This window comes from Telopea speciosissima, chromosome 5 (genome assembly GCF_018873765.1).
Source record: "Telopea speciosissima isolate NSW1024214 ecotype Mountain lineage chromosome 5, Tspe_v1, whole genome shotgun sequence".
Lineage (NCBI taxonomy): Eukaryota > Viridiplantae > Streptophyta > Magnoliopsida > Proteales > Proteaceae > Telopea > Telopea speciosissima.
This window is the reverse complement of record NC_057920.1, coordinates 9,206,893-9,234,709: the sequence shown is the minus strand read 5'-3', so window position 1 is coordinate 9,234,709 and position 27,817 is coordinate 9,206,893. Positions and strand designations below refer to the sequence as shown.

At 40.0% G+C, this 27,817-nt stretch overlaps 2 protein-coding genes across 4 annotated transcripts in view; both read left to right on the top strand.

Moving 5' to 3' along the window:
- Window positions 1-453: 453 nt before the first annotated feature.
- LOC122662183 (pseudouridine kinase) lies at window positions 454-13,918 on the top strand. 3 transcript variants are annotated; one of them, XR_006332987.1, is made up of 11 exons: window positions 454-597; window positions 702-827; window positions 1,842-1,944; window positions 2,389-2,436; window positions 2,987-3,084; window positions 3,208-3,322; window positions 3,433-3,515; window positions 11,961-12,528; window positions 13,398-13,521; window positions 13,612-13,634; window positions 13,666-13,732. XR_006332987.1 is itself a non-coding variant. In XM_043857753.1 (10 exons), exons 1-9 carry the CDS (start codon window positions 511-513, stop codon window positions 13,454-13,456), a joined length of 1,284 nt encoding a protein of 427 aa, XP_043713688.1. In that variant the 5' UTR covers window positions 454-510; the 3' UTR covers window positions 13,457-13,464; window positions 13,735-13,918. The 3 variants fall into 3 exon arrangements, 2 of the variants coding, with proteins under 2 accessions (XP_043713688.1, XP_043713687.1); XM_043857753.1 differs by lacking the exons at window positions 13,612-13,634; window positions 13,666-13,732 and adding an exon at window positions 13,735-13,918 and having other exon boundaries at window positions 3,436-3,515; window positions 13,398-13,464; XM_043857752.1 differs by lacking the exons at window positions 13,612-13,634; window positions 13,666-13,732 and adding an exon at window positions 13,735-13,918 and having other exon boundaries at window positions 13,398-13,464.
- A 4,360-nt stretch (window positions 13,919-18,278) lies between these two features.
- LOC122662068 (probable serine/threonine protein kinase IRE4) overlaps window positions 18,279-27,817 on the top strand; it is a 57,742-nt gene continuing 48,203 nt past the window's right edge. Inside the window, exons 1-5 of the mRNA XM_043857629.1 lie at window positions 18,279-18,458; window positions 18,505-18,776; window positions 21,664-21,758; window positions 21,872-22,090; window positions 22,321-23,652. Coding sequence (XP_043713564.1) covers window positions 18,533-18,776; window positions 21,664-21,758; window positions 21,872-22,090; window positions 22,321-23,652 — 1,890 coding nt within the window. The 5' untranslated portion in view covers window positions 18,279-18,458; window positions 18,505-18,532. The remainder of the gene's footprint in view (window positions 18,459-18,504; window positions 18,777-21,663; window positions 21,759-21,871; window positions 22,091-22,320; window positions 23,653-27,817) is intronic.

Sequence of the window (27,817 nt, the reverse complement as noted above, 5' to 3'; positions counted from 1 at the left end):
GCTCATCAAGGTATTGGTTTCGGGCCCATTATATGTAACTGATCCCGTATCAGTGGAACAATACGGTTCAAAGGTAAAACTGTCAAAACTAATTTTTTAGAAAAATCAAGGGCAAAACTGTCTGATTTGGGGCCAATTCGTATCAATACATAGCGTACCAATTTTTAGATGACCGGTTCCCAATCTGATACCGTGCATTAAAACCATGTCTATCATTTCATGACGACTTGATAGAAATTGTCAGCGTAATAACAGGAAACGTATCCGGATCGGTACAGTTCATTTGCCCAAAATCAATAGAAATGGGCAAAAACAAAGCCCTTAACGGCTTAACGCCAAGTTTCTGTATAACTTGATCTAAAATTGGCTGAAATCAAAATCAGTGATTTCGATCCGAATCGGCCGATCCGATTTTCAAACCTGGCCATGATGGATCCATTTTATGAGTGACCAGTGCTCAGTAGTGAAATTGCCACTCGGAACTTGGGAAGCGTTGCAAGAGAGAGGAAGATGGAGAACAGTGCAGGGAGGCGACTGAACACTCTTATTCGACATCTCTTATTGCAAGATAAAGGTTCTGTTCAGGTTCTTCATCCGGTAAGCTTCGTCGTTCGTCTCCCAAATCTCACCCCCCCCTCCCCTTTTTGTTTCTTTGTCTACTCTACTTTAACCTTTTTCGTTTTTGAATATTTTGTTTTCAGAATGGATTGAGTGGGGAGCGATTGAAGCATGCGAAGTCAGATCCAGTAATCATAGGAGGGATGGTTTTAGACATCCATGCTTATCCTTCTATCCCTGCCATTCCCAGAACCACCACTCCCGGCAAGGTATTCTTTTCTGTTAATTTCTCCTTTGAATATTTTGCCCATTTTCTTGATTGCAATTACTAGTTAATCTGGTTCATAAATACTGTACATTTAGAGCAAGCCGTAAGCAATGATATAGATTATTGTGATCTTAAACAAAAGAGGGTGGTGAAGAATTATTTTCGTATCCAATGTGAATTGATGTTAGCTGAAAACCTAACCCATTCACATAAATCCACAGGTGATTAACGATCTTCTCTCTCTTTGTTTTTCTGAATAATACTTCTTTCAACATCCCTCCACTGGTTTAGACTAGAATCCACGGACCCTTCCACCACTTGAACTGTGTAAAGCTCACTGCTCTCTTTATATGGTGTATGAAACGACCGTCTGAGGAACCAAAGGACTACCCTAGTACTCTGTCGATTCTCTCTCGTTCTCCACTAGACTGACAATGCAGTGATACAGCTTGATTCCTCGCATAGATTCTCACAATCAAAAAAGCTAGCTTGACTGCGTTTGGAAGTAGAGATTGATCCTTGAATCTTGCTGAGACTTGATTATTAGATGCTTCTTTGGCAAGCATGTCAGCCACCTGGTTGCACTCTCTACATACATGAGACATCGTAGCATTTAGAATATTAATTTTGATCTTTAAGTTCTGGCTTTTTCCTGGGATCATTAGACGAATAAAATTTGGTCTTGTGGCACACATACAAAGATGGGAGATAAGTGGGAACACTAGAAATGCAAACCCAAGTTGTCCCCTCTGTTTTTTTGTTTTTCCGTTCGGCATCGGTACGGGGCAACACTCATTGGTTTTGTGGTGGTTTCTTCCATCTGATGAATGCCTATTCTCGGGATTCTGATGGCTTCAATTTCTGAAAGGAAGTTGATGACGAATAATCCAGATGTGAGATTCAACTTTCACGCTGCCAGGAAAAAAAGGTGGTGGGGGGGGGGGGGGACAAAAATGGATGGATTATTTGTTATACATCTTTGTTGTTATTCTTACTCTCAGGCTTTGCTGTTCAGGTTCACTATGTAGTTGGTGGAGTTGCAAGAAATGTTGCTGAGTGCATGTCAAAACTCGGCACTAAGCCTTTCATGATTAGTGCCATTGGACCAGATATGGCAGGTGACGTAATTTCATTGTAAGCATCATTTAACATTTTTACTTTTATAGCACTGCACTACAGGCAGTTCATGTGGTGCACGTGTGCCTGATGGTAGTCATTGTTCAATAGTTCCCACCTTGGTGATCTCCCAGTCCATCTTCAGATAAATGCAACCGTCATCTATTTATTTTTTGGATTGCGGAAAAAAATTGTTGAACATTCAGGACAAAGCATAATTTTTTAGTGTAGGATCATTTCATTGGTTTAAAAATTGACCTAGAATATCTCTCAGGTGGGACAAAGGTTGATCCCTCTAACCTGCATCTCTGCCACATATACAACCATGTGTTGTCAGATGGTCTGGTATCCATGCATTACTGGTCCATTATTATATTTAGCCTATTGTATTATTTTGTTTCCCCATTTCTTCTCAAACTGACAAATTTGATTATTATTTTAAATAGGAAATTTGTTATTGGAGCACTGGGAATCTGTTGGACTTTGTACAGAAGGTAAATGCTGTCTCTTGAATATAAAACTTAATCCTGTATCCCATGAGCTTAATGCTTACTGAGTCTCTTAGCCATCAGGTTGGAACTGTACCTTGTGATTTCCAAGTTTACTTGGCTTAGTCTTTGATTGGTAACTTGTAGATGAATGTAGCTACTTTCATTGATGTTTAACTTCCGCAAAATTTGGTTGAATAGTAGAAGTGTATTCTGAGCTGCTCACCAGGAAGCCCACACTTCCCACTGCTCTTGAAATATTGAAAGAAATATTATTAAATAAATAAGAAAAACTACCAAGAAAAGGAACAATTTCATTTTAAGACCTACACTACTATAAAGGGTTTGTTCTACATATTCTTCTGCTGAAGAAACTTTGTATTTGACTGAGCTTTGATGAGTGAGAACAATGTTCTTAATGAAGTGCCTGGCTCATTGGCCATTGTTGCTCCTGAGATGAGGTTATGAGCTCAACATTTGTCAAAGAGTTGATCTTTATATGCCAAGTTAATATGGGAGTTTATGAGCATTCTTCTGTTATGTTTTCTTTGAACAGGCATTCTAAAGGGTCAAGGTATTGAGACCCCTGTTGTGTGCAATGTATTTGATGTCAATGGAGAGTTGGCAGCTGCAGTTGCGAGTGTTGAAGCAATTGTAAGATGTCTTCAATTGATTATGCCATTGCATTATAGGTATTGGTTAATTTTCATGATGCAATACAAGCTTGAAGATGTTGCCTAAAACTCTTAATTTGCTTATCGTGTGGCATTGGTACAGGAGAAATTTCTTGCTAAAGAATGGATTCATCAGTTCACTAGCAATATTCGTTCTGCTCCCATATTGATGGTTGATGCAAACTTGAGTCTGCGGTCACTTGAAGCTTCCTGTCAAAGTGTGTACTACTATCTCTATCATAGAATTATCTACTTATATTCTTGTTTTGGTAAACAAATTGTAGGATAATGATAACACGGTCTTCATTTTCCTGGTAACTTTTCTCAGTAGCTGCTCAATCTGGCACTCCTGTGTGGTTTGAGCCTGTATCAGTTGCAAAATCCAAAAGAGTTGCCTCTATCATTGAGTATGTGAGTGCTAAGTTTCTTGCATGTGATTATGTGAATTCATTTTCTTTTATTAAGGTTGTGCTAGAGGAGAAACATGGTCAGTTCTTGGGAAGATTGAACATTTCATCTTGTGAGCCAAACTTAGCATGGGGTCTATGACCCACCATTTGATGGGTCCATCATTGGATCTCATACTTTTGATTTAACAGCAGAAAAGAGTGAAAATTCTATTCTGAATTATTTAGATTTAATAATTGTGATGCTGCAATCCCGGGTTCGAAAACCCCGTTTGGGATCGCTATGGGTCCACCCAAGTATTAAACAACTCAAATAATGAGTTTGATGGCAATCCTGTAAATAACTCTTCAGTTTGCAAAGGGGAATGGCAAGGCTGTAAATAGGCAGAATTTTAAAAGGCAGATTGGTAATTAGATAGAGGAATGGACAAGAAGGAATTAGGAATTAATAGGGGTAAACCTGGAATAAAAATAAAATAAGGGAAAAAACAGAAATAAGAAAGGAGGGGTAATTTTGGAAACAAGAGATAAGTAAGGAATAAGACAACCACAAATTGAGGTTGTCTTCATCCTCTCAAGAGCAACCAAGGCGGAAGGGCAGATCTGGTTCTACGGGAGAGAACCCACTCAAGAAAACTCGATTTGACCTGAAATTTGAGGCACTGTATCGCAACACCAAGGGTTACTGAATCCAACAATATGTCCCAAGAGATCATCTAGGGAGTTGAAGGGATGATTCTGAAATCAGCCTGGGTGGTAGAAGATGAACCAGGTCTGAACTTCTAGAATTAAAAAACCTAGCAGGCTTTCAGACACAGATTCAGCAGTCTGATTCACCCTTGTATGTATGACTTCTCTGCAAAATTTTAGGTTCAAAGAAGAAAGGATGAAGGAGTTTGGTCCCACCCTTTGAAGCCACATATAATCCCAGAACAGAATAGAACAGGGGACATGATTGTAGTATCGCAAGAAGAGAGGAAGATGGAAGAGAAAGAAGGAACTAATATAGGAGACAGCCAATAACTTGGTGGAGTGGAAGAAAGGTTTGTATCGTCCTGACCTTCCCTTCCCTGTCTGCCGGCCACCATGGCTGGCCGCAGGCCTCCCTGAGGTGGTGCCTCCACTGCTCAGGGCCCCCAACTCCCAACCTTCTCTCCCCTCCCTCCCTCTCCATCTCCTTCCAATCCCCCTTTGTCCCCCCACCATGCTACCCATGTCGTCTCCCCCCTTCCCAAGGTGGGGGGGGGGGGACTTGGTCTGATCTTTTCTGTCAGGCCCAAGCACTCTCTGGAGAGGGTCTTCAGCTCCATTTTGTTTCACCCTCCATTAGTGGAAACTTAAAAATTGCAAGCTGCCCATATGAACTCCTGGACAATGAAGCTAACCTTTCTATCTCTTTGGACGACCACTTCATCAGAAGCCGACTTCCATTCAATATTATGAAGCTTTCTCTCTAAATAGTGGAGAGCTCAAGGGCAAATGAATAGTTGCATGTGAAATAATGGATTCTTCATTTTCAAATTCTCTGGGGAAAGAGACAAGCTGCGCGTCCTTGAAGGTGGTTTATGGCAGGTTAGCCGCAAACTGATCATCCTCAGACACTGGGATCACCGTCTGCAACTTCACAAGGTTGACCTAACATCCATTCCCCTTTGGATCTCATTATCAAGGCTACCCTTGCACTTTTGGTACTCTGAGGGTTCAGCCATGTTGGGTCAGTTCTGGACACCCTACTCTATTCAGACGGTAGAACCAAAAAGAAAGTTGCGTGTATCTGTGTAGACATACCAGCTGAAGAGCCCCTTCCTGCCTCGATTATTATCTCTGATGGTAAGGGCTTCATGTTTGAGCAAGATGTTCGCTACAACTGGAAACAACCGCACTATGCTGTGTGCAAAGTCTGTGGGCACGATTCCACTCGATGCCTCCCTTAAAACCCCCGCCCCTGATGACCACCCTTCTGCGTCTCCTATGGGGGATACAACCCTTGATAGTCATTCTTCTGTGCATAGAACCCTCGTCTCCATTTCCTCAACCTCTAACCTTGTATTCAATTTCATACTCTTTACCTTGCTCCCCCACCCCCTTCCTATGATCATGGAATGAGATCTTGGTCGAAACCATCCGAAACCACCGAGATATCTCAGTTTTGCAAGAAATCGAGACGAGTTAAGGTGGGAGTTTAAAAAGTATAGGGTTTCAGTTGGTTTCGACTGGTTTCATTCGAAACTGGTCAAAACCAGCTGAACCAACCTGAACCGGCATTTAAAAGTGACAAGTTTCGATTGAAACACATACTGTCTCGGTGGGTTCGACATAGGGAGTGGGAGTTTGGCTCAGAAGTGTGGATTTCTTCTTACTGTTTATTCGTTTGGTGCATCTACAAGGTACATTAAATTTCTTAATCCATTGTTTGAACCTCTCTTCTCAAAGGTGATAGTGTTTTCTACCCAAAAATCAAAACTTTTGTACAACACTGCTGAATACATGGTAGAATACATTGTTAGCACCAATGGCCTGATCTACGACTCTACGGAGTCGGATTTTTTTTTGGTAGGCTCCGAAATATTCAGTGGTACGCAGCTCCTGGATTGGACCCACCAAGAAACTCCGCATGGAATTGAGCGAGTGTTGAGCACCTTATTGTTTTATTTGGATAACATGTATTATTCATTGTTCTTGTAAAATTTTATGTGAACTAAGTATTTATGATACCAGATTTAGTGTATCCTTCAACGTATACTAGTAAACTTGGGTCAATAACAACAAGTACTGTTTTGAGGTTTTATTTTTTGGGTGAAATAGTTCTTGCATTGTGTTTAGAATGTCAAAAATAGGTTGTGTACAAAAAACCATTTTTGGGCCTCGAAACCACAGTCTCGAGTTGGCTGGGAAAAAGTCCAAGATTTCAACTTGTTTTGGCCATATCTCGGTTTCAGGCTGGTCCAAACCAGGTCGAAACCCGATATTTAGAACCTTGGCTATGGTTATCCCCTCCCATTCTCCTATGCGTGGCCGTCATAAGAGCAGAAGTTGGCTTCCTCTTTGTCTTTGGGAGCAGCCTACCTCAGGTTCTCCCAATGGTCATGATGTAGATCCAAGCCTCCTCGAGTTGAAGAAACCACCCTAAGCATAGGGTCATAGTATGATAGTAGGAGCCTTAGATTAGTTCTATACTTAGTTTTATTTTTAAGTTTTAATTGAACCGGTTCAAATTGGTTGCATCCAATTGGTTCAATTTAAGTTGGTCTAGTTTAAGTGATTTGATTAAGTATCTTTTATTTTAAGTTATTAGGGGTAGATAAGTCTTTTAACTCTTTTAAAAATTTAAGTTGTTTTAATTAGGTCCACCCCTCCATGATTTAGTGAGGGAGTGTTTTGTTTAGATTGGGATTTGGCCTATGGCCTTCTATTATTAATATAAAATCTTGGGAGGCTCCTCCACAGTTTAGTTTTGAAAAAAAAAAAAATTTGTTTTGCTGCTGCTGTTGACCTCTACATGAGTTTGCCTTGTGAGTAACACCAAGGTGAAGGGCTGGTGGATCTCCAGTGACTCCTTGCCTCTTGTAGATCGGGAGGTTCTTCTTCAAAGCTGTCTTCAAGGTTGCTGCCATTGAAGATCTTCTTAGATTAGTAAGTTATTTACTGTTTCAGCATTCCCATCTTCTTCTTAATCCTCCCACCTAACCCTAATCGATCCCCATAAACCCTAATTCTTCTAAAATCTGTCCAAACTTATTCCTCCACTCAAATCCATTCAAACTTCAACCACAGATCCATTACAACCTCTCCTCCACTCGACCCAACCTACAGCTCTAACTGTGCATCAAAACCCTAATCCCCTCATTCCCACTAAACCCAAAAAAAACCTAAAATACAGAATTCATACTTAGCCATCCATTCCTCATTAAACTTCAATCGAGTCTTCCCCTCACTGTTTAGGAAACTCGATCCCAAGCCCAGGTCCAAAACTCCACTCTAGACCCTAATTTCAACCTAAATTCTAAAACCCAAAACCCGATACCCTAACCCTAATTTCTGAAAATTTTAAATTTTGTTCAAACCTTGTTCAAACCTACACTATTAGCTTCTCCTAGACCTGTCCATTAAAACCATATAAGATTTAACCCCATTCCCATAAACCTAACCCTAGATTTGACCCTAAAAACCCCAATCTGTCCCAATCGGCCAGCACCCTTGTGAGGTTCTGATCTACCTGTCTCCTAGTAGGTCTTCTACCTATCTAGGACTATATTAGGTCATCCGGCAGTCCTCAGCATCCTCCATCGGTCCCCCTTCTATAGGGACCGATGGTCCATTCGCCTCCCCCTCTCTGCAAGTTGAGGGCTTTTGTCCCAAGGTTGCACAAGTCTCCAGGATTACCGTCCCTCCTCCCCTTGGTCCCCTTACCAGTCACTTTCAGCCTGATCTATTTGTTTCCAGGGAATAAACGCTACAATTCTCCTCGTCACCTCAAGTAGCTGATTCCCCTTCTCTCTCCTCTACCCCCTGTTGTGCTTTGCTCCTCGTTGGAGTAACCCTACTGAGCCTATCATCTTGCAATCAGACGGTCCCATCCGCTGCAGCTCTCTTCTGGGCTTTTGACGATTTCTCTTACCTCCCATCCTCCCTCTGCGCCTCCCTCTCCTCCCATTGACTTTTCGAATACGGGAGTTAACTCATGTTCAATCCCTCGATCCTCCCTCACCCCTCTTGTCTCTTCCTATCGCAAATCCTAGGGTGGGTCCCCCTCCTATCTTTCTTCCCTCTTTGGCCATCCCTTGTCCAACTCGTGATCATGCTGGCCTTAATGGGCCAGCCCCTTTGCTCGGCCTGCTAACCTCTTCTATTATCCCTCCCAGCCCATCGACCTCTTCCTTTAAACCATCTAACGTGGCCTGTCCTTTTTTGGCCCTTATCTCTGCCCCCTGGCTTGATCCCCCCAGCATCCCAGCCCTCAGCCCATCTCTCTCCCTCCAATCCCCTCCATCCTCCAATTGTCCTTCAGAGGCCTCACTCCCCCTTCGTGTTTACATCGGTGTGACACTAGCTCCCCTCCTTATCTGAAGAAGCGGCCCTACATAGACTATTCCTTGCCCAACAATGAGAAGATTTTGCCTCTAAGCATGGTTATCAAAGATCATGCCCTCTGCCGGGACATTTCAGGTCTTGCTACTCCTAGGTAGCATGCTTTTGTCATGGTTGGGTCTGGTTGTCATGTTGTGGTCAGATTTTTCCATTTTTTAGTGTGTTGTGATGGATTGGGGCTCTTCCCCTTCCCCTTTGCTTGCCCTTGCCTTTGTAATGGCAGCGTCTTGTAGCTTGTGCCCGTATGTTCCCTCCCTCGTAATGCAGGTTTATCATCAAATTGGGTTTCTTTCCCTAGAAATAAGTCTAGGGTTGGGCCTTTGATCCCATGGGTTTCTATGTTACAGGCCACTTTAATGGGCCTAAAATATGGGTACATAGGTTGCATACGGGATTAGCCTAATACTTAGTTTATTTTCATGTTTTAGTGTTTTAAATTGAACTGGTTGAACCACTGTCCAATTTAAGTAATTTTAGAATATTCTCTTAGGATAAAATCTTTTTAACTTAAGTCATATTTTAGGGTCCACACCTCTACACGAATTTTAGAGGGATTGTTTTGTATTAGGAGTCAGCCTAGTGATCAAACTCCTAGGCTGAATAGGCTGAATAGGAATTAGGCCATTGGCCATATTATAAATAAAGCAGATCGTGGGAGGCTCCCCCACAATTCAGAATTCAAAAATTAATCTTTTGCTTGCTGCCTTTGCTGCTGCTGCCTTGCTCTATTGAGTGTTGCCTTGTGAGTTATATCAAGGTGAAGGGACTGGTGGATCTCCAGTTGATTCCTTGCATCTTGTAGATCGAGAGGACCTGCTACTTGTCTTCAAGCTGTTGCCATTGAAGACCTGCAACACCAAGTAAGTGGTTATCATTAAGCCATCCCCCCTTCTTCTTCTAATCCTCTAAACCTAGCCCCATCGATCCCCCTTGTCATCCACCATTAAAACCCATCGATCCATTAAACCCTAGACCTTCACAAATCTATCCAGCATTATTCCACCATCAGAATCACTTCAAATTCAACCCACAACATCCCTAGTACATCCCCTCCACTCGATCCTAACCCCAGGGCCATTCCATCAGCTAAACCCTAATTCCCCTCATCTCCATTAACAACCTAAAACCCTAAAAATCCATCTAGACAAATCCAGCCATCAAAACACATCCCAACTTTGGCCGAGTATTCATCTCTACCCTTAGATGACTCAACCTGAAGCCCTTGCTCTAATTCCGCCTCTAAACCCTAGATTTCTTAACTTCCCCCTTTTCAAAAACCCAAAACCCTAACCCTAGTTGCTGCCCTAATCCATGTAACCTACTTCTAACCATTCAAAACCTATAAAACGTAGTTCATTAGACTCCCTTACACCTGCCTAGCTTTACCATATAAGATACATCTCCATTACCCTAACCCTAAAATTGACCTAAGACCTCAATTCTGCCCCCATCGAACCAGCAGTTTAGTAGGTCTTGGTTGTCTGGCTCCTAGTAGGTTTCCTACCTATCTAGGACTACATTACCTCCCCCCCCCCTCTCTCTCCTTTGCTTCCCTTTTGAATTGAATTATTTATTCATCCAAAAAAAAAGGGAGACAGTAGGGAGCTGGAACGGAGAAGAGGGGGAAGGGATCAATGTGAAGAGAGACGGAGATGGGGACTGATTCTAGAAAGAAAAGAATCGTACCTGAGAGGGGAGTTTTCTAGTAGTAGGGAGGAGGAAGGAGCTAGAAGACTTACTGATGCCAGGGGAATTTGAAACACCCACAGGAAAGGAAAACAGGCCTTAAGGGGCCTTGGAGGCAAATAGGCCTTAAAAGGATTTTTCTTATGCTTTTCCAAACAGGCCTTAGTAGCCTGTTTAAGTGAATAGCTGCTGGGTCCACCAGTCAAAACCTTGGGCTAGCGGTTGGCTGGATAGTTAGTTGCTTTTAAGTTCTTTTAATACCTTTTTATTTATTGTTTTAAATTGTAATAGGGCTCCCCCACATTAAAGAGTCCTTTTTTGGCTTTTAATTTATTGTTCAATTTGTTGTTTTAAGTTGTAATATGAGTTATGACTCCCCCACGTTAAGTTGTTTTTACTTGCTTTTTTTAAAGACTTGTAAGACCCAAGGTTCCCCCACGATTTTATGAATACAGAAATTTCTTGTTTTCTTCAACGTACCTGCTGTGAGACTCAGTGAAGGGTGGGAAATCCTTAGGATCAGTGGGATTCTGGTCCAGGTTATTGGTGGTAAGCCATTGGTTGCTTTATCCTCTCTGTACTCGTTTGCTTCAAGTAAGTACTGTTTCTTGCTGTTAGTGTTCAAGTTTGCTGGAGGATTATTTGATATGGATATTTAAGGGTATTATGCTACTGTTATTGCTGATTCAATACTGTTGATAAAAGCATTAAAGTTCTAGCAAAAGGAACCACCACAAAACCCGGTGTCAGCCCTGTTTTGGGCTTGGTTTTGCTGAGATTGATTGTGGGGATTAAAGGGTATCTGACCATTAGATCATCCCCATCCTTTGAGGCTTTAAAGGTCACCTTAGAAGAGCCCATCGATCTTCAGGCAGATCAGAGGGTCAGAGCCAGGGTGAAATTTCTCCCAAATCTGTACCCTTGTGTTTCCAGGTATGGTTCTTTTCTTTGTGACTTCAATCCAACCATTCAAACCCCGCAGTATTTTGGGGTTTGGTTAGTCTATTGATTTGTGAATCTTGGTCAAAATCTGAACTCATCAGAAAAGGTTGACTTAACTTCTGTTTGGGGCTTACTTGTGATCTTGTTACGGGTGTGTGAAATTCTGAATTTAGGGTTCATTCTTGAGCTATCTCCTACCACTTACCGGAGAAAGAAGGAAAGAGGAAGATAAAATACAAACACGATGGCCAGCAGGCCCAGGCCCATGCCACACCAAGGCAACTCTGACCAATTTCGTTAATTCATTCAATCTTTATTCTTGAGAATACCGATTACAATGTATGAATTGGATGCTACCAACTGACATTGAATCTACAATGAAACAAGAAAACTGGAAGATAACTCAAACAAGGGAACAGAATAAAGACTCTGCCATGTATCTAACTCTATCTAAAATTCCCATATATAAAAAAAAAAGTAAATAAAAGTTACAAAGTAACCCGAGTCATGTGCATGGCCTTGTTTGGATAAAAATTGGTTCAATGAAGAACCAGACCCTTTCCTCTCCTTCTTTCTACCTGCATCATGTGATCAATAGATCACTCAAAAATTGTGGCTAGGGGTTTTTTTCATTGTCAAATGGTTTGTGGATCTTGACTCCCCCTCTTGTGCAAAACTTTGTTTTTAAGCTCCTGCCTTTTGTTTTGGTGATTGATTTTGAGTTATGTTACAGGTAACTTTCACTTCACCTAATGAAGATGAACTTATTGCAATGGCAAATGCTGTGTCCAGTGAGGATTTGTTTTCTCCAATTCAAAGGGTGGATAATGATGGAAGTACACAGTCTATAGAATCTTTTTTCTTATTACTTAAGCCAGCAATATGGGTCTTACTTGAAAAAGGTGTTAAATTAGTTGTAGTGACTCTTGGATCAGATGGAGTGTTCTTATGTTCTAAAGGTGGAGCAGAGTTTACGACTGTTGATTTGAAGAACACTGAACCAAGTCACTTTGGGAAACAGCTGAGTGAAATGGTGACCTTGAATTGTCGAAATCAGTTTGTTAACACTGAGAAGTTCAACAAGAGTAGCTCTCATCTTTCTGTTGTGCATTTTCCTGCACTTCCTGCATCAGTTATGAGGCTTACAGGGGCTGGTGATTGCTTGGTTGGTGGAACTCTAGCATCTCTTTCTGCTGGTTTAAACATGATGCAAAGTATGGCAGTTGGTATAGCAACTGCAAAAGCAGCTGTGGAGACTAGGAAGAATGTACCTTCTGAGTTTTGTCTAGCTACAATCGCAGGTATTTCTTATTTTAGTAGTTTCTGTTCCATAAACTCAGCAGCCAAGAAATACAGATATCTGCAGAATTTCCATGCAGCCTTGCTGCCAAAATCTCTTACATAAGATTGTTTCTTTTGAGATCGTGAAGAGACTCTGCAGTTAAGATAAATCATGCCTGTGTACCAAAATCATTCTCTCGACATGCTTCTGTTATATTAATGATATCTAATTCAAACTGCTAACACTTCCCCTCAGATTTAATATGCCCAATTATAGCCACTGTTGACCAAATGTATGGATTAATCTTTTTCATATTAGAACAGATTTCAATGGATTACTTGATTTATTAGTTTATAATAACCTCAAAAAACAAACACGAGTTTGGTACCTCTAGGAATCTGGAAGAGGAATAAGACCATATCTACCATTATCTAGGCTTTATATTGCTTGGCACTTTTAGCCGTTGAGTTACCTTTGGGGTTTGAGCCCTTTGAGTGAAAGAAATGACAGCTTACAAGTTTTTATTTGTCTATTATGTTTTTGCAAGACAACATGGCTTGATAAAATGGTGGGAACATGAATTAATAGCAGAGTGTAAGAAGAAATAATTTTATAACCGACTGAAGTGCATTATTAACTATTGCAATTATGTAAAATAGTAATGGGGTGCAGGAGGGAAGCCACGTTCTATTAAATATTGCTGAAACTTAAAGAGAAAAATAGCTAGTTATTTTGGTGCTACAAACTGTTGATTGAGAATCTTGTTGTGGACTTGCTTGGTCAGGATGTTGATGGTTGATCCAAAGGTCCCAAAGCAATTTTTTTTCATTTTGTTCTCCTGTTTTGTATGTATGTAGCTGAACTATTGCTTGATGTGTTTTGATGCAGATGATGCGAGGAGAGTATATTCTTCGGCAAGGGTTGTGTTTGATCAATCAGTTGTGTAAATTATCAGGTAATGCATCAGCTTGAACTCTTGTTTTAATTTAAATGTCTGCCATGTAGGTGTTAGCCATTATCCCTGGCCACTTTTCCTTTTTTTGTTCCCCTTTCTTTTTGGTTGGGGGGAGAGAGAAGAGCATTTTCATCTGTCTGTGCACATGTAGCTAGCTGGGTTGGGCCTCACCATTTGAGGTTTCCTGTGTAGAAGCTCACCCGAGCCAAAAATTGGCCTGACTAAGTGAATTATTCTTTCTCTTGATTAGTTGATTTATTTGCTGTGTAGTCTTTGTGGTCCTTGAGAATGGAGAAATGGATGCTAAATTCATCTCAGGAGAACCTTTCGCTGAGTCTGCCTGGAGAGCTCTGTGGTGAGAGGCATATAATGGTGGATCACAATCCCTTGTCTCATTGTATGTGAACTATGTCTTCCATCTATAAATATAATCAAATTTTAATATTTATGATAACTCTCCTTGGTATTTGCTTTCTTGGCAGTTCATATTATTGGTTTTGAATCTCACTCATGTTAACCACAAGACAGGAGTTGACAGTAATCAGAATCATGAACTTGACTCTTTTTAACTCATTTTTCGTAATTCGCTGGACGAATTACAGAATGGCGGACACGAGAACTGTTCACCTACTCTCAGGTTTTTGTTTTTGGATCAACAGATAAACTTCAAACATGCTGGTCATGGTGGATGATGACCTGCCACTCATACTCTAATTTTCATATTCAGACTAGGTTCCAACAACCACCCACCATTACAGAAAGAGGGTGAAGGGGCAGAATGCAACACGCCTTATTAGAATGGAGAATTTTGGATTATAAGGTGGTAATGTCATGACAGGGACCTTCTCATAATGTAAAGACCAAAGTATTATCAATCGTCAGGACAAATGTCATGGTTTAAGTGGCTGATCTCATGTACTCATTGAACTGGCTACGTCACCCAGTAGAAAATAAACATTAGGGCACAAGTGGTGGTGGTGGAACGCCCAAGTGTTGAACTTATTTTTGAATATTTCTTGGCCACCCAATTCCAGATACACGCATCTGGTTTGTGTTAGGTATGATGATGCCTTTTGGAATAGATTTGATAATGAAGTGAAAATATATTTAAGGTAAGGTTTGAAGAATGAAATGATCGGGGTTGATAGATTCAAATCTGATTCGATCTGAATCAATGATTCCATTTTGACTTCTCAAAGCATGTTGATGTATTATATATATATTTGGGAAAATGTTCATCAGGGGGGATGCAGGCCATGCCAGACACATTGGGGTGAAATGACTGCCCCGCCCCCATGAAAGGTGTAAATTTTACCTTAAGGTATCAGCAAGCACGCTCTCCTTAGCTCTGTCGAACGTGTGGCCCTTGCGCGCCCCATAGAGAACGCTCTTTCATTATCCCATATATATATAAATATTTTTTGGTTGAAATGGACATATGGTGTGATTGGTGACCATTTGAGGAGAATCTGGAAGTATCACTGGAAGGGTATTATATTTAAGGGAGAATGTTCTTTATGTCGCAGCGCAGGTTGCACCTAGGCACATGGGCAGCCTGCGCAGGGGGGCAAGGTGGTCATTGTGTCCACCCCATGTGCCTGGGTGCAGCCTGCGCTGCGGCACAGAGAACAACTCCCTTATATTAAAATTGAGCAACGCTAAAAGTATATTAGCTTTTGGGTGCACTCATGTCAGGGAGAGAATGTGGGGTCATTTTCCCATTATTTTTGTTTTTCTTTCTATTTAATGGGATTCGCCCCAAAATCTGTTGAAGGAACTAAAATAGCCATGTGCATACCTAAAATGACTTTAAGGAAAATGGTGAGGAAAGACAAATATAGAGGAGGCTTTTTTTTATCAATTATGATTTCAAATAAAATTGATTGGAGGGTAAGGATTTACGTAGCTGATCCCATTTAGATGGGATAAAGTTGAATTATTCTAGTTATAGTTTTGCGAATCACCTCTGGATTGCTTCAATAGATAAGACGATTTGTATCGGAGTCAGTGGAGAGCGATATCGATTCTAGGGTGATCCGTATCTATGCATGGTGAAAGTTAGATCAATCCAGTGTCTCTATGCGTTCACATAGGGTTTAAAGAAGCTTGAAAAGTCACTCGTGAAGAATATTACAAAAAAATTAAGATTAAATGTATGGTGTGTACACTTGGGATATCAATGGGAGATGACTTGCAAAGGAGATTTCAAACATATCCAATAGTTAACTTGTCAAATCATCAGTCCATTTGACTAAAATTACACGTTGATTAAAGAGACTCTGGTCAACATGTGATAGAAACATTCCTTGAAGTATTTACTTTTTTGGCCCTTATTATGAAGATTTTATTTACGAAAGAAAGTTTTTTGTCTAGGAGCATAGCCTACGCTAGCGCCCCTTATGTCTATCTCTCTCCTCCCATGCCCTAAAATGACCTATCTACCCCTGAAATAATTCCCTTATGGGAACAATCATTTGGTGTTTCCTGTTAGCGTAGGTTACGCTCTTAACAGGAAATACTCTTATTTTATTAATAAATTTTATTTTTTGATAAGAATGTTGTTTGGTTGCATGGAGTTTGCGGCTTTGCACTCAAACACAGGAGCACACAAAATTACCGACCCACCCCCATAAAATAAAAAATCTCATCCATGCTCTGCGCGTGCTCTCATCAGCCCCAACATGCAACCAAACCCTATTATTTTTTGTCCTTTCCCTTTGTGATATCATTTTTTAGGGGAAAAGAACGCTACATAGTCCCATGCAATGTACGGCTCCTGGACCTAGACACAGGGCTACTCAAAATGACCATTACACTCCCATGGCAAAGCAGAAATTCCTAAGGGTGCGGCGATCACTTTCACTTCATGCAACCCTATGTCTAGATGCAGAATCGCACCCCACGCTACCTGGTAGCTTTCTTTTCTCTTTCCCCACTTTTTATTAGAGGTCAAAGTCAAAGGCTGACTAATTCTCACCTCCCAAACCCAACCGACCAAAGGTGAAGCTGAAGTCATTTTTACCCAAAAAAAAAGCTGAAGTCATGGGCTTTTGACTCTTTCTTCTATCTGACTTGGAGGGAACACACATTGATAGTGACTTAGACGAAGCTGTTAGCTGTCTAACCAACAAACTAATGTAACATTTCATTTTGGTTTCCTTTGGGACATGTTTGGTTGGATGTTTATCGTGAGAATCTGAATTATATATATAATTTAAGTCCATTCTTATAAATATTTATTTGATGTTAAGTTCCTAATATATCAAAGGGTTTCTTTAATGATGATGGATATGGGTTTGTGGGACAAACTAAATAAATAAATAGTTAAATAAAATAATGGAAGTAGTTTTCTATTTGGGAGTGTAGCCTATGCCAACATTCCCATGTGTCTATCCCTCTCCTCCTCAATACAATGGGGTAGAGAATGGGGTAGAGGTGTCATTTCAAAAAGGGAAGAGAGAAATAGACTCGTGAGAGTGCTCGCGTAGGCCACACTCCTGGACAAAGAACTTTCTCCCATAAAATAAATAAAGAGACAATTTTTTATAAAGAAATAATAGTTAAATAAACCAAAATAACATGTGTCTCAACTCTCAACATATCTTTTAATAAATTTCAAGGGACTTTAAATGATTTAACTATAATCTAAACAAAATTAAGATGCAATCTAGTATTCCATTAGGACATGCCTTCCACCCCATTCAATATAGTTCAATTTAAAACCATAAAGTCAAATATTTGTTTGATGTAGGATGCTTTACTTTGTTATCTTCTTTTTTTTTTAGTGGTAAAGAGAAAAATCAATAAATAGAAAATAAAAATATCTAAAAAATTCATAAATAAGAAAATTATATATTAAAAAATCAATGTTTTACTTTGGATTAAGTTTCCCTACCTTAACCGTCGTGGAATCAGACTCCCATGGGTATGAATGATTGGAGGCCCGATATATTTGACCGTTGATTTCCTTCACCAACTTTCCAACTTTAACTTTTGTATCAATTAGTATAAATAATTGTTAAAAATATCCAAACACTACCTTTATGCCATCTTATATATATATATGTTTCTTATAACATATTATTTAGAAAAAAATCCAATTTGGAATAATTATTATGGACCCTTTAGTAATTTACGTGCTTTAATAACTAAAACATTCTACTTAAGAAAAGTGTTGTAATACCATGATTCAGGTTTATATACATTGACTTCAGTCAGATTTGTCAGAATCAAATAGAATCCAATTTATGGATCCAGATCTTCTACGATGCGGACTGTCCGTCCTATCGTACTGTGCAGACACAAGACGGTGCACATTGATCGCCTTACCCCTGTCTAAGCACCTTGCCTGAGTGGGGGTAAGACAGTCAATACGCGCCACCTTGTGTCTACACAGAACTGGCAGGACAGAGCAGCACGCCGTAGAAAACCTGTGTTGCCAATTTGTTGCAATTCAGCTCACTTTATTTATTGACAACCAAACGCAACCTCAGAAAATTTTTTCCTATTCTAGAAAAGAAGGGTCACATTCACAAATCACAACATGTCAGATGACCGTTGCATTCGCCTTAGGGGTTCCACGTGTTCCAACTTTAACGCTCATGTGAAAGACACGTGGCATAACGGTTAGCCTCGGAGTTCGTATCTCAGGGTTATCCACAACTCCAAATCCTCTCAACTGTTCCGTTAAAAAACAGACTTATTCGTTTTGTTGGCCCCGCGAAGTTACTTCCATTTTCCCGCTCTAGTGACCTAGTCTCCTTCTCTCCCTCCCCCTCTCTCTCTCAAAACGAAGCGAGCGAAGTGAACAAAGTCTAAATCCAATCTGAAAACCATCGTCAAGCTCTTAACCTCTATTGTCTTTGCTGACGCAGTTAAAAAACGGCGCGATAAAGAGCTTTCTTTCAGCTCCAATCGATTTATTAGGGTTTAAATTTTTTTCCCCTTTCGATTGGTTTGAGTTTCAATACAGTTGAAGAAGCTCGTTTATGTTGTTTGGCATAAGAAGAAAAACAGATAATTAGGTTTTCAGTTTTGTTCTGAAATTTGTACGGAGGAATCAGGTTTAATGTCGGGTACTAGTAAAGAGGACAAAGATTCGCCCGTGGAGATCGGTATTCCGTCGGGACTGAATCGAATTAAGACTCGACGAGCATCTTCTTTGAAAGATGGATTGGGTTCCAAAGCTGATAGTTTGCGTTCGGGCTTCGATTCCCAAACTTTTGAGAGATCCTCTAGCAGAGTTCCTAGGCCCCAGGCGAAGCAGAAAACTACACAGGAAAAACATGGAAAGACCGATGGTGGTAAAAAAGGTTCGACACCTCTGTTCACAGTTGTATTGTTTAGGGTTTCTCTCTTGTGGAGAATCTGGAGTAATTTGATTATTTTTTTAATCCTTATTAAAGTTATCTTAAGATTTCAAGTCCTATATCGAGTTACTGCAATAAAAGATTCATCTGAAGGACTGTCTGTTGATTGTGCAATTTTGGTTATGTAAATTATTGAAAAAAGATGTTATTTTATTCTCCACAAACATTCAAGTTATGTATTGCATCCATGTAAATGATTAGGCGTTTTATGGAGATTACCATTTCTTTTCTCACTTCTACAAAATGTGATTTAGACTCAAAATTTGATCCTTTATATTTGTGAGTTTGAGAGATTTCTGTATTATTTTCTGATCTAATACCTTGGGTTTGTCTTCCCTTGCGGCTGCATAATAATACTGTAGTGGTAAAACATGCAATAGTTGTGATCTCCAATTTTTTGGCTTTTTGGCTCCTCGAAAGAGTGTTTAGACTTGGGGACAGTAATGGCTAGCTAAAATTCCAGTCAGATGCTTAATATTTTGTTGGATCGGTTGTTTGGGCTATATTGGTCAGTATGATAGACTCTAGATGCTAAATAAGATCCTCCTTTGCCATCTTCTATCTTTGAACTCTCCATTTTTCTGCTTTCTTCATGCCACTCTACATGGGTTCAGGTTTTGTGGCAATGGTCCTTGGCTGATTCCGTATTGTGAGTTGAAAAGCATCACCAGCTGGGTTTAAAGGAAAAGGACATTGTCCCAGGCACTAGAACTTGAATCTGAGGTAACTCAATAATCAGCATCACAAAAAAGGAAAATTTAAAAAGTACAAAAATATTGACACAAGCAAATTTGTCATATTTTTCTTATGTCCTGTTATGGAATCAGAATAGAGAAAAAATAGAAACCTGGAAGGAAAATCAAAAGAGAAAAGACAAAAGGCAAATATGTAGTAGTATGGCTGAAAGCTTTATTGAAACATTACAGAGATGAGACTTCATTTTATCCATAAATGTTTAGTAATCTAGCAACCATAGACATGTGTTATCTTGAAAGTACAGGAATTCATTGTGAATTTTATGCTGGATCATTTAGTATTAAGATATCCTTCAAAATTATCCCACTAGCAGTCCAGATTACTGGAATATTCTAGTTTGGTGCGTCTATTACATGATATGGAGAAAATTAAGAATAGCTTGAAATTTTTTATTCAGCTCTCCTAAGAAGTACGTACCAATAAATCAACGCTACTTCGACCAACCAGGGATTGTCATTAACTATTCAGAATATTATGCAGAGCTGTTCTATGTGTCACATTGTTGGCTAAACTTTGAGTTGATGACTTTGTGGATTTACATCCTATATAGTCTTTGACTGCCAATGACCTTGCTTGTGCTTGGCCAAAGCTTGTGTTCGTAGAATGTTCCTTGATTTAGATGACTTTTTATTACAATCTTCTACTTCGTATGCTGTTTCTTTTTTGTTTAAAAAGAACTTAGGTGATTTCTTTGCTGGGGACACCAAGAAAGAACACCATTGTAGAAACATAATCCTATAATGATGCAGAAAATGAATGGAAATAGCAAACAACCACACACCGCAAAGTTTTATCTGGTTCAGCAAGATTGCCTACATCCATGGTGAGATGAGAACTGCTTCACTAACAATGAAGAATGAGAGTTACAGCCACTCATCCTCACGCTTCCTCTTGATCGGAGAGTACCCTCGCCACAAATTCATAGCAAAACATGAACAGGTACAGTTTACGGAAATACCCATATAACCTTAAAAAAATTTCTTCGGAGCCTGATGCCTCCAAACCCCTGCATGGACCCCCAATTCGTCAAGGCCCCAGTAACCAAGATGACATGCAAGCCCTTCAGGCTTTTAACGGCCCTTCGGAATCAGTCCACAAACCCATGCGACAGAATACAAGATATCATACCCCCAACAGACCATATCAGCTAGAAGATTCTATGTGGATCCAAGGTGGGTGTTTGGATTTAGGTTATTTGCTTGAGGTAAATCTTGCTTTTGTGGGAAGTGGAATTACAGAATCACGAAGGATCCTCTCATAATTTAGGACACGTAGTTGGGATAATCAACTATGTTACCTACCTGAATATGTGTTTTTTTTTCTTCCTGGAAATGCCAACCAAGTCACCCTGGCTTGTCCTTGAAAAAGTATCCATTGGTTCATATTTATCATTTCCTCAGTTTGATGTTCGTTCGTCTTTTCTCAGTATCTCCAAAGGAGAGACAATTCTAAAGTGTTCAACTTCATCTCAGACAGGGATTTTTTGGAACTTAGGATTCAGGTTGGAGTGAAAGATTGTTGAATTATAGGTGGCAGCTTCCTTTACTGATTTACTTCTGTGGGTTTTCATTTCACAAGATGAATGGAAAGGGTTGGACTTCCATGGGAAATGGTTCATTCTCTTCTAAATTCTTTTCCACCAGCCTTCGTCTGAACATCTTTTAGACATAAGATCACTTGGAAGGTCTCAGCTTTCCCAAAATGTGGCTACTGGGTGGTAACCGTCAACCACCTCCTCTTCACCTATTGCAAGTTTGCCAGTTGGATATCCCACAAATCCTTTAGGCTCTTTGGCTCGACTCTGGTGCACCAGATGATGTTGGTGTTATGCTTCTTTTAACAAGGGGCAAATTTGTAAGAGTATATACTGTCAGCGATGATATGGTTTTAATGTGGACAGAAAGAAATGTTAGCATTTTCTATGATCATTTACTATTTGACTCACCGCCTCTTCCAATGTAGCATGTGTTAGGCTTCTTGACTTCCTTTTGTGTTCTTATTTTTATCATCAGTGCTTTAATTATTCATTAAAATAGAAACACTTGGGTGACATCTGGTTGTCTAAATTCTACAGGACATCATAAAGGGAGTAAGATATCTAGATGGTTCAGTTCATATCTCACCAAGGATTCCAATCAAGCATTTAATGATATTTCTCTGAATGCTGAGGTAAGACTTCATTTAGCATTTGACAATCATGAGTTACCCCATGATATATCACAAAGGTTGTATGCTTTCTACTGATTGAAAGTATTAATCATGGCCTGCCTCCAATTTGGCAGGTCAACTATTCAGCTCGTAACTCACTTGATAAGGAAGTTTTTGTTGGAACTAAATATCACACAGATCAGAAATATTTGACTGGAAAGAAATCATCAATGGAGAGCACATCCGCAAGAAAATTACCAAAAGGTCTAAAAAGCTTTTCCCATGAATTGGGACCAAAAGGTGGTATTCGACCATCTGCTCAGCCCCGAGCCCACAGCTATAATGATTTGAAGGTACTACTCAATTGTTAATTGGCTCATGCAAGATTTTTTTTTAACATTGAGATTCAAATACACCAATTTTAGTTTATTTGAGTTGGTGCATCTTTACAGGCAGACCTGCTTTAGTTTCAATATAAATTAATTTAAGTATGCTTGACCTTATTCAGTCATCTATTTATTTATTATTGTGATCTCTGTAGTTTTTTTTTTCTCCTCATCATTTGGCCTGAGTTGATATTCAGGAGCTTTTGGGATCTTTGCGTTCAACATTTGATACTGCAAAAGAAGTGGTTAATGTAGAGCTGGCTAATTTTGAAGGGGACCTTGTAGATATTCTAGAGAGGAAGGGCTCCTCATCTCCAATAGGGCATAAAGTAATGGAAGATCTTCTGATTCTTGCCAGAAAATGTATGGAGATGACTTCCTGTGAGTTCCGTACAAAGTGTGAAGGGATAGTGCAGGATCTAGCTGAGAAAAGGCAGCATCATGAAGCAGGATTACTGAAGCAGCTCTTCACACGTATGCTTTTCATTTTGACTCGCTGCACAAGGTTGTTGCAGTTTCAGAAAGATAGTGAGCCAATAAATGAGGATTCTCTTCATAGACTTAAGCAATGTTTCGATAGTATTCCTGATGTTGAAATGCAGTGGGTACCCAAACCAGGCAGTTCAGAATATGGTTCAGGTAGCACTTTGAAACAGAAGGACAGTAACAAGCATCAATTGCAGGGAGAGGATAAGGTATATACCGTCCCTGAGATGACATGTTCTGGATATGAAGAACAATTAGATGACAGCCGCACAACTTCCAAAAAGCCTGCTGCCTTAGTAAGGAAGTCATTATCTCAAAATTCACAGATTGATGTCCATTCAAGTGAAAGTAGCATCTTGGAATCTGATCCATGCATCTCTGCTCCTCGAAGAGTGAAAATTTTCTCCTCATATGAAGACGATACCGTTCAACAGTGCCATAAAGCTGATTATAGTTTACCTGGAAAGTTAATTCGAAAGTCCAGTTCCAGTTCATTTCATGAGCAACCGCAGTCTTCTGATGAAGCTGACTCTGTTATATGTCGGATCTGTGAGGAAACTGTTCCAACTTTACATTTGGAATCACATTCCTACATATGTGCATATGCAGATAAGTGTGATTTAAAATGTTTGGATATAGATGAACGCCTCTCAAAACTTGCAGAGATATTGGAACAAATTGTTGATTCCTGCAGTATGAATTTTAATCCATTCCATAACAGCCCTGATATTTCAAGAGTACAAACTACAAGCTCCTTAGTTGGATCAGAAGGTCATTCTCCCAAAATAATTGAGTGGCACAACAAAGGAGTGGAAGGAATGTTTGAAGATCTCCATGAGATGGACACAGCTTGTATAGATGATTCTCATCTTTCTGCTTCCAGTAATTTGAAGGGTCAATTTGGTCTAAAGTTTGGCTGTGGTGCTCTGTCATCTAATGGAAGTGTCACATCATTATCCTCCACAAATACCCCAATGGCAAGCCATTTTGACTTGTTCTGGTTAGAACACAACAATCCCTCTGAGCCAGAAGATGTGCAACAGGTGAGTTACCCAGGTAGTGATTGGAATCCCTTTTATATCCAGTTGCCTGCATCTATTAGATTTGCCAATAATATGCATATTAAGCCATGTTTTTGAGAGTAATAATATTGCTCTTAAGCTCTCATTCACACAACTTAAATAAATATCTTTGGACCTGAATAATTACTTGAGTGCTCCATCGTATTGATGAAACATTATCTGTCCTAGAACCTCAAGAGTGATTTGTACTTGGTGCATTGTAGCCCAAGTCATATCAACTAGTAGGGTCCATTGCTTGCTGAAAAGAATTTGCCTGGAGCCTGGATACAAGAGGGATGAACTGTGAACCAGTAGACCCAGCTGATAGCAAAATGAATTTCCTTGTGTTGTCTTGGTATGCATCTGAATGATATTCATGAATCACACAATATTGAGTTCACAGTGGAAGTGGCATGTGATAGAAATCAAATTTATTCCATTTCAATTTATTATTTCTCTTTTTTCCTCCATCCCTGGGCAAAAAATTTGTCGCACTTTATTTCTTGGGATACCCTATGTTTTCTTCTCCTTTGTCTTGCCTGCTTATCTTGTTATGATGGATGGTCCTATGAGGTCCGTAGGATTATCTTGCTTCATTATTAGAATCCAGGCAATGGTTTTTTGTCAAGGATAAGGGTTACCTGTCTAGATTTAATGTATGTAGAGGCTAAGGACTGTGACTGTATTGTGACTCAGCCCTAGTATTACCATATTTGTAATCCATATCCAATCTATAAATAATAAAGGGCCTCTGTCACTACCGACAAGCCAATCATTCTCTGGCACTTCTCCTCTCAACTTTTTTTTTTCATCAGGTATTGTTACTGAAGTTTCAACGTATTGTTCAGCCTGAAACTCCCAAGCTTTTGATGCATACTCTGATTGGATTATCTTGCTTCATTATTAGAATCCAGGCAATGTTTTTTGTCAAGGATAAGGGTTACCTGTCTAGATTCAATGTATGTAGAGGCCAAGGACAGTGACTGTATTGTGACTTAGCCCTAGTATACCGTATTTGTAATCCATATCCAATCTATAAATAATAAAGGGCCTCTGTCACTACAGACAAGCCAAATCATTCTCTGGCACTTCTCTTCTCAACTTTTTTATTTCATAAGGTATTGTTACTGAAGTTTTTAACGTATTGTCCAGCCTGAAACTCCCAAGCTTTTGATGCATACTCTTATTAAATTAACTTCCCCTTTAATCCTTCTGCTAAAAAAGTGTCCCAGTGCACGAGGCTCTCGTTACTGTAGGTTCTGGGAGGGGCAAATGTACGCAGCCTTACCCCCGCTTCGCAGGGAGGCTGTTTCCATGTTTGAAACCCACAACCTGATGGTTGTGATAGTGAAAATTAAACATTGCGCCAAGGCTCGTCCACTAAACCCTTTAATCCTTTAACTAAAGGTATTTTGTACCAAGATCTGAAATGTACTGCTTGTATCTCTTCATGTTCATGTGATGTAGATCACAGGTCCATGTGTAGTCACAGGAACAAACTCCAAAACCAGCCTAGTGTAGTTGTGGGATTCAACTGCTGTGAGAAGCAGCCTGGTCTGATGATGTGGCGGGTTTTTGTTGGTTCGAGGAGCATCTCATAAGGCAGCCCAAGTCCAGATTGCGTGGAGAAACATGAAGAAGAAAAGATCAAAACACTGTTCATGTGAACAGTTTCACAGCCTATATTTGCTCAGTTTGGGAATACGTTTTAGTGATCTGGTGGGCCCAATAGTCAGCTGGATGAGATCAGTTTGAAGACATCAAGTGACTTGGTCCCCAAGTCTCTACTGCTGCAACTTCAGATCTCTACATAAGGCCACAGAATCAGCCCATCTTTGGGGTAATGATCCCCTATCTTTAGATCATCATTCGATCCAAAGTTAAGCCCCATCTATTGGCTCATTCTGTCATATTTTCAAATTCTGGGTTTTCTGGTTAAAGAAGCCTGCGGCCAGGAGAGTTGGTTGCTGCCTGGGTTGTTATTTCTACTACGGTTGATTATTTATAATTGATTGCTGCCTGGGTTGTTATTTCTATTGGGGTTGATTATTTATAATTGGCCTTACATTATCATGCCTTTCTATCAAGATTTGCAAGTTAATATATTGGGCTTTATAAATTGGTGGAAATTGGATCGCGATTCAGCTGTGAGCATGAGGGACCCATGAATTGTGCCCTTAATATTTTAGCAATTAGGTAACTGTTAAAGATTGTTCATGATGGGGGGGGGGGAAAGTGTCCCCATCATGCAGTGAGAGTTATTTTTATTTTCTTTCCTTCATTCTACAGAGACATCTATTAGTAGGATTCCTACTTAAAAGTATAAACCTGTTAACTAAATATTATAAATAAAGGTAGTAGTCCATGATAGAACACACCGACTGAATCTATCGTGGTTCAGCACGTATTCTTTCCCATCGTTCTCTCTCTCTCTCTCTCTTCTCTTCTCTATAGATTCTAGTTTGATTTGTCTTTGGTTTTTTCACATGGTATCAGAGCAATGAAGAAGAAGAAGAAGAAGAAGAAGAAGAAGAAAATCTGAAACCCTTGTTGTTGAATAATGAAAACTAGGATTTATTGTGCACGAAGATTGATGCTGCTGAAAAATAAAATCATACCTGATGAAGAAAATCCTATTCTAAGCAGGTATGAACAAGTGCCTAGTGTACTTGGTAGCATGTGGTGCCTGGAACCCCATTGCTACCAGGTCTTGGGTTCAAGCCACCTGGTTCACATCTCCCCTTCCCCCATAGAATAGGATAGAGTAGGACCGATCGAAAAAAAAGAATCCTACTCTAAGTCTAATCGCTTGCCATTTTGATGAATATAGTCTGCCCTTTTGCTGCCACTGCCCCAAGTCTAATTGCTGTTTGAGAGAGCTCTATCGACTTGAACAGAACTAGGTTAGCGCTGAGTTGATGAGAAACAATTTGCCGCAGAGGAAATCTCACCTATGGTTTTGATGAAGATGTGTGAGATTGCAGAGGCATAACTCGGTTCCATCATAAAGAGTACCGCTGGCTGAAATCCTGTCCCCTTCGTATGCGCTTAGAGGATTCATCAGGATAAGCACTTCTGGTAATCGAACCTGCTGCTACTGCTGATTGAAGAACTGATATGGCTGCTAATTGATCTCCTGTTGATTTGCTAAAGACAGTGTCTATTGTTGACCTTCTGATTAATTCTGGTTATGTCTTGAGGTAGGAGACAGCCGGTTCATCCACTGCTGAATCGATTCCCCTATTCCTCTGCTAGTTTTTCTGGTTACGTCTTGAGGTTTTTGTTTAAGGAGAGAGGGGTGGGGGTGTTAAGAATAGTAGTTTCAGGGGTATTCTTGTACATAACCCCATGTTTTTTATGTTTCTTCTGTTATTTGTATAAGGCCAGGGACCTCTGTGTAATTACTCATTCTTTTCAATATAAGGAAGTTAGTCTCTAGTTTGAGACATAACACATTATCCCCAAATCGTGTTTGCTCCTCTCTTCTTCTTCCTTTCCAAAACTTAACATGTTATTAGAGCATCTTGCTCCTGGAGTTTGAAGGTGATAGAAGGCTGTTTGGAAGGTGAAGAGCAAATCCTTTCCCTTGTTTCTTGTTGGTCTTTGAAGGAAAACCTAGATACCTTCTCAGATCTGTTTCTCTCTTGTTTGCAATCCAAATGGAGAGCAACCAAGTGCTCTAGTTTCGTTTGGATGTCCTTTTTCTTCCATTTGTATCCTCTCAAGCCTCTTGGAAACTGCTAAGGGTCAGAATTGCATTTCGGCCAGGCCATTTCTGCTCTTTTTTCCGCCAGCCAGAGTTGTTGATTCGACAGAGCTCTTCAATAGAGCTTGGTTTGGGAGATTTTTCGGGCTATCTACGATCGTTTCTTGGTAAGGGAGGTTATTCCTTTTTACTCCGTTGCTGTTTGATGATTGTGTGAAGTTCTACAAGCTATTTTAAGGTTTTTTGGTCTGGTTTGTCTCTGTTTTTGCTGCTGTTTCTTGAGAACCAACTGTTTTTACTTGCGGTGTTGTTGTTTGGCCCCCCAAGGGTTTGCTTTGAAGTCACAATGGGTGAAAAAACTGTTGAGACATCTGAGATCCCAACTGTTGCAGCAGCCTTGCCTTTAACCCCTTCATATGAGAATGCAAATGTTCAGCTCCC

Excerpts from the sequence above, each read along its gene's own strand:
- LOC122662183 (XM_043857752.1), top strand. The coding sequence starts at position 511 with ATGGAGAACAGTGCAGGGAGGCGACTGAACACTCTTATTCGACATCTC. Across the intron at positions 2,437-2,986 it reads TGTTGGACTTTGTACAGAAG|GCATTCTAAAGGGTCAAGGT; the intron begins GTAAATGCTGTC and ends TTCTTTGAACAG. Across the intron at positions 12,529-13,397 it reads TTGTCTAGCTACAATCGCAG|ATGATGCGAGGAGAGTATAT; the intron begins GTATTTCTTATT and ends GTTTTGATGCAG.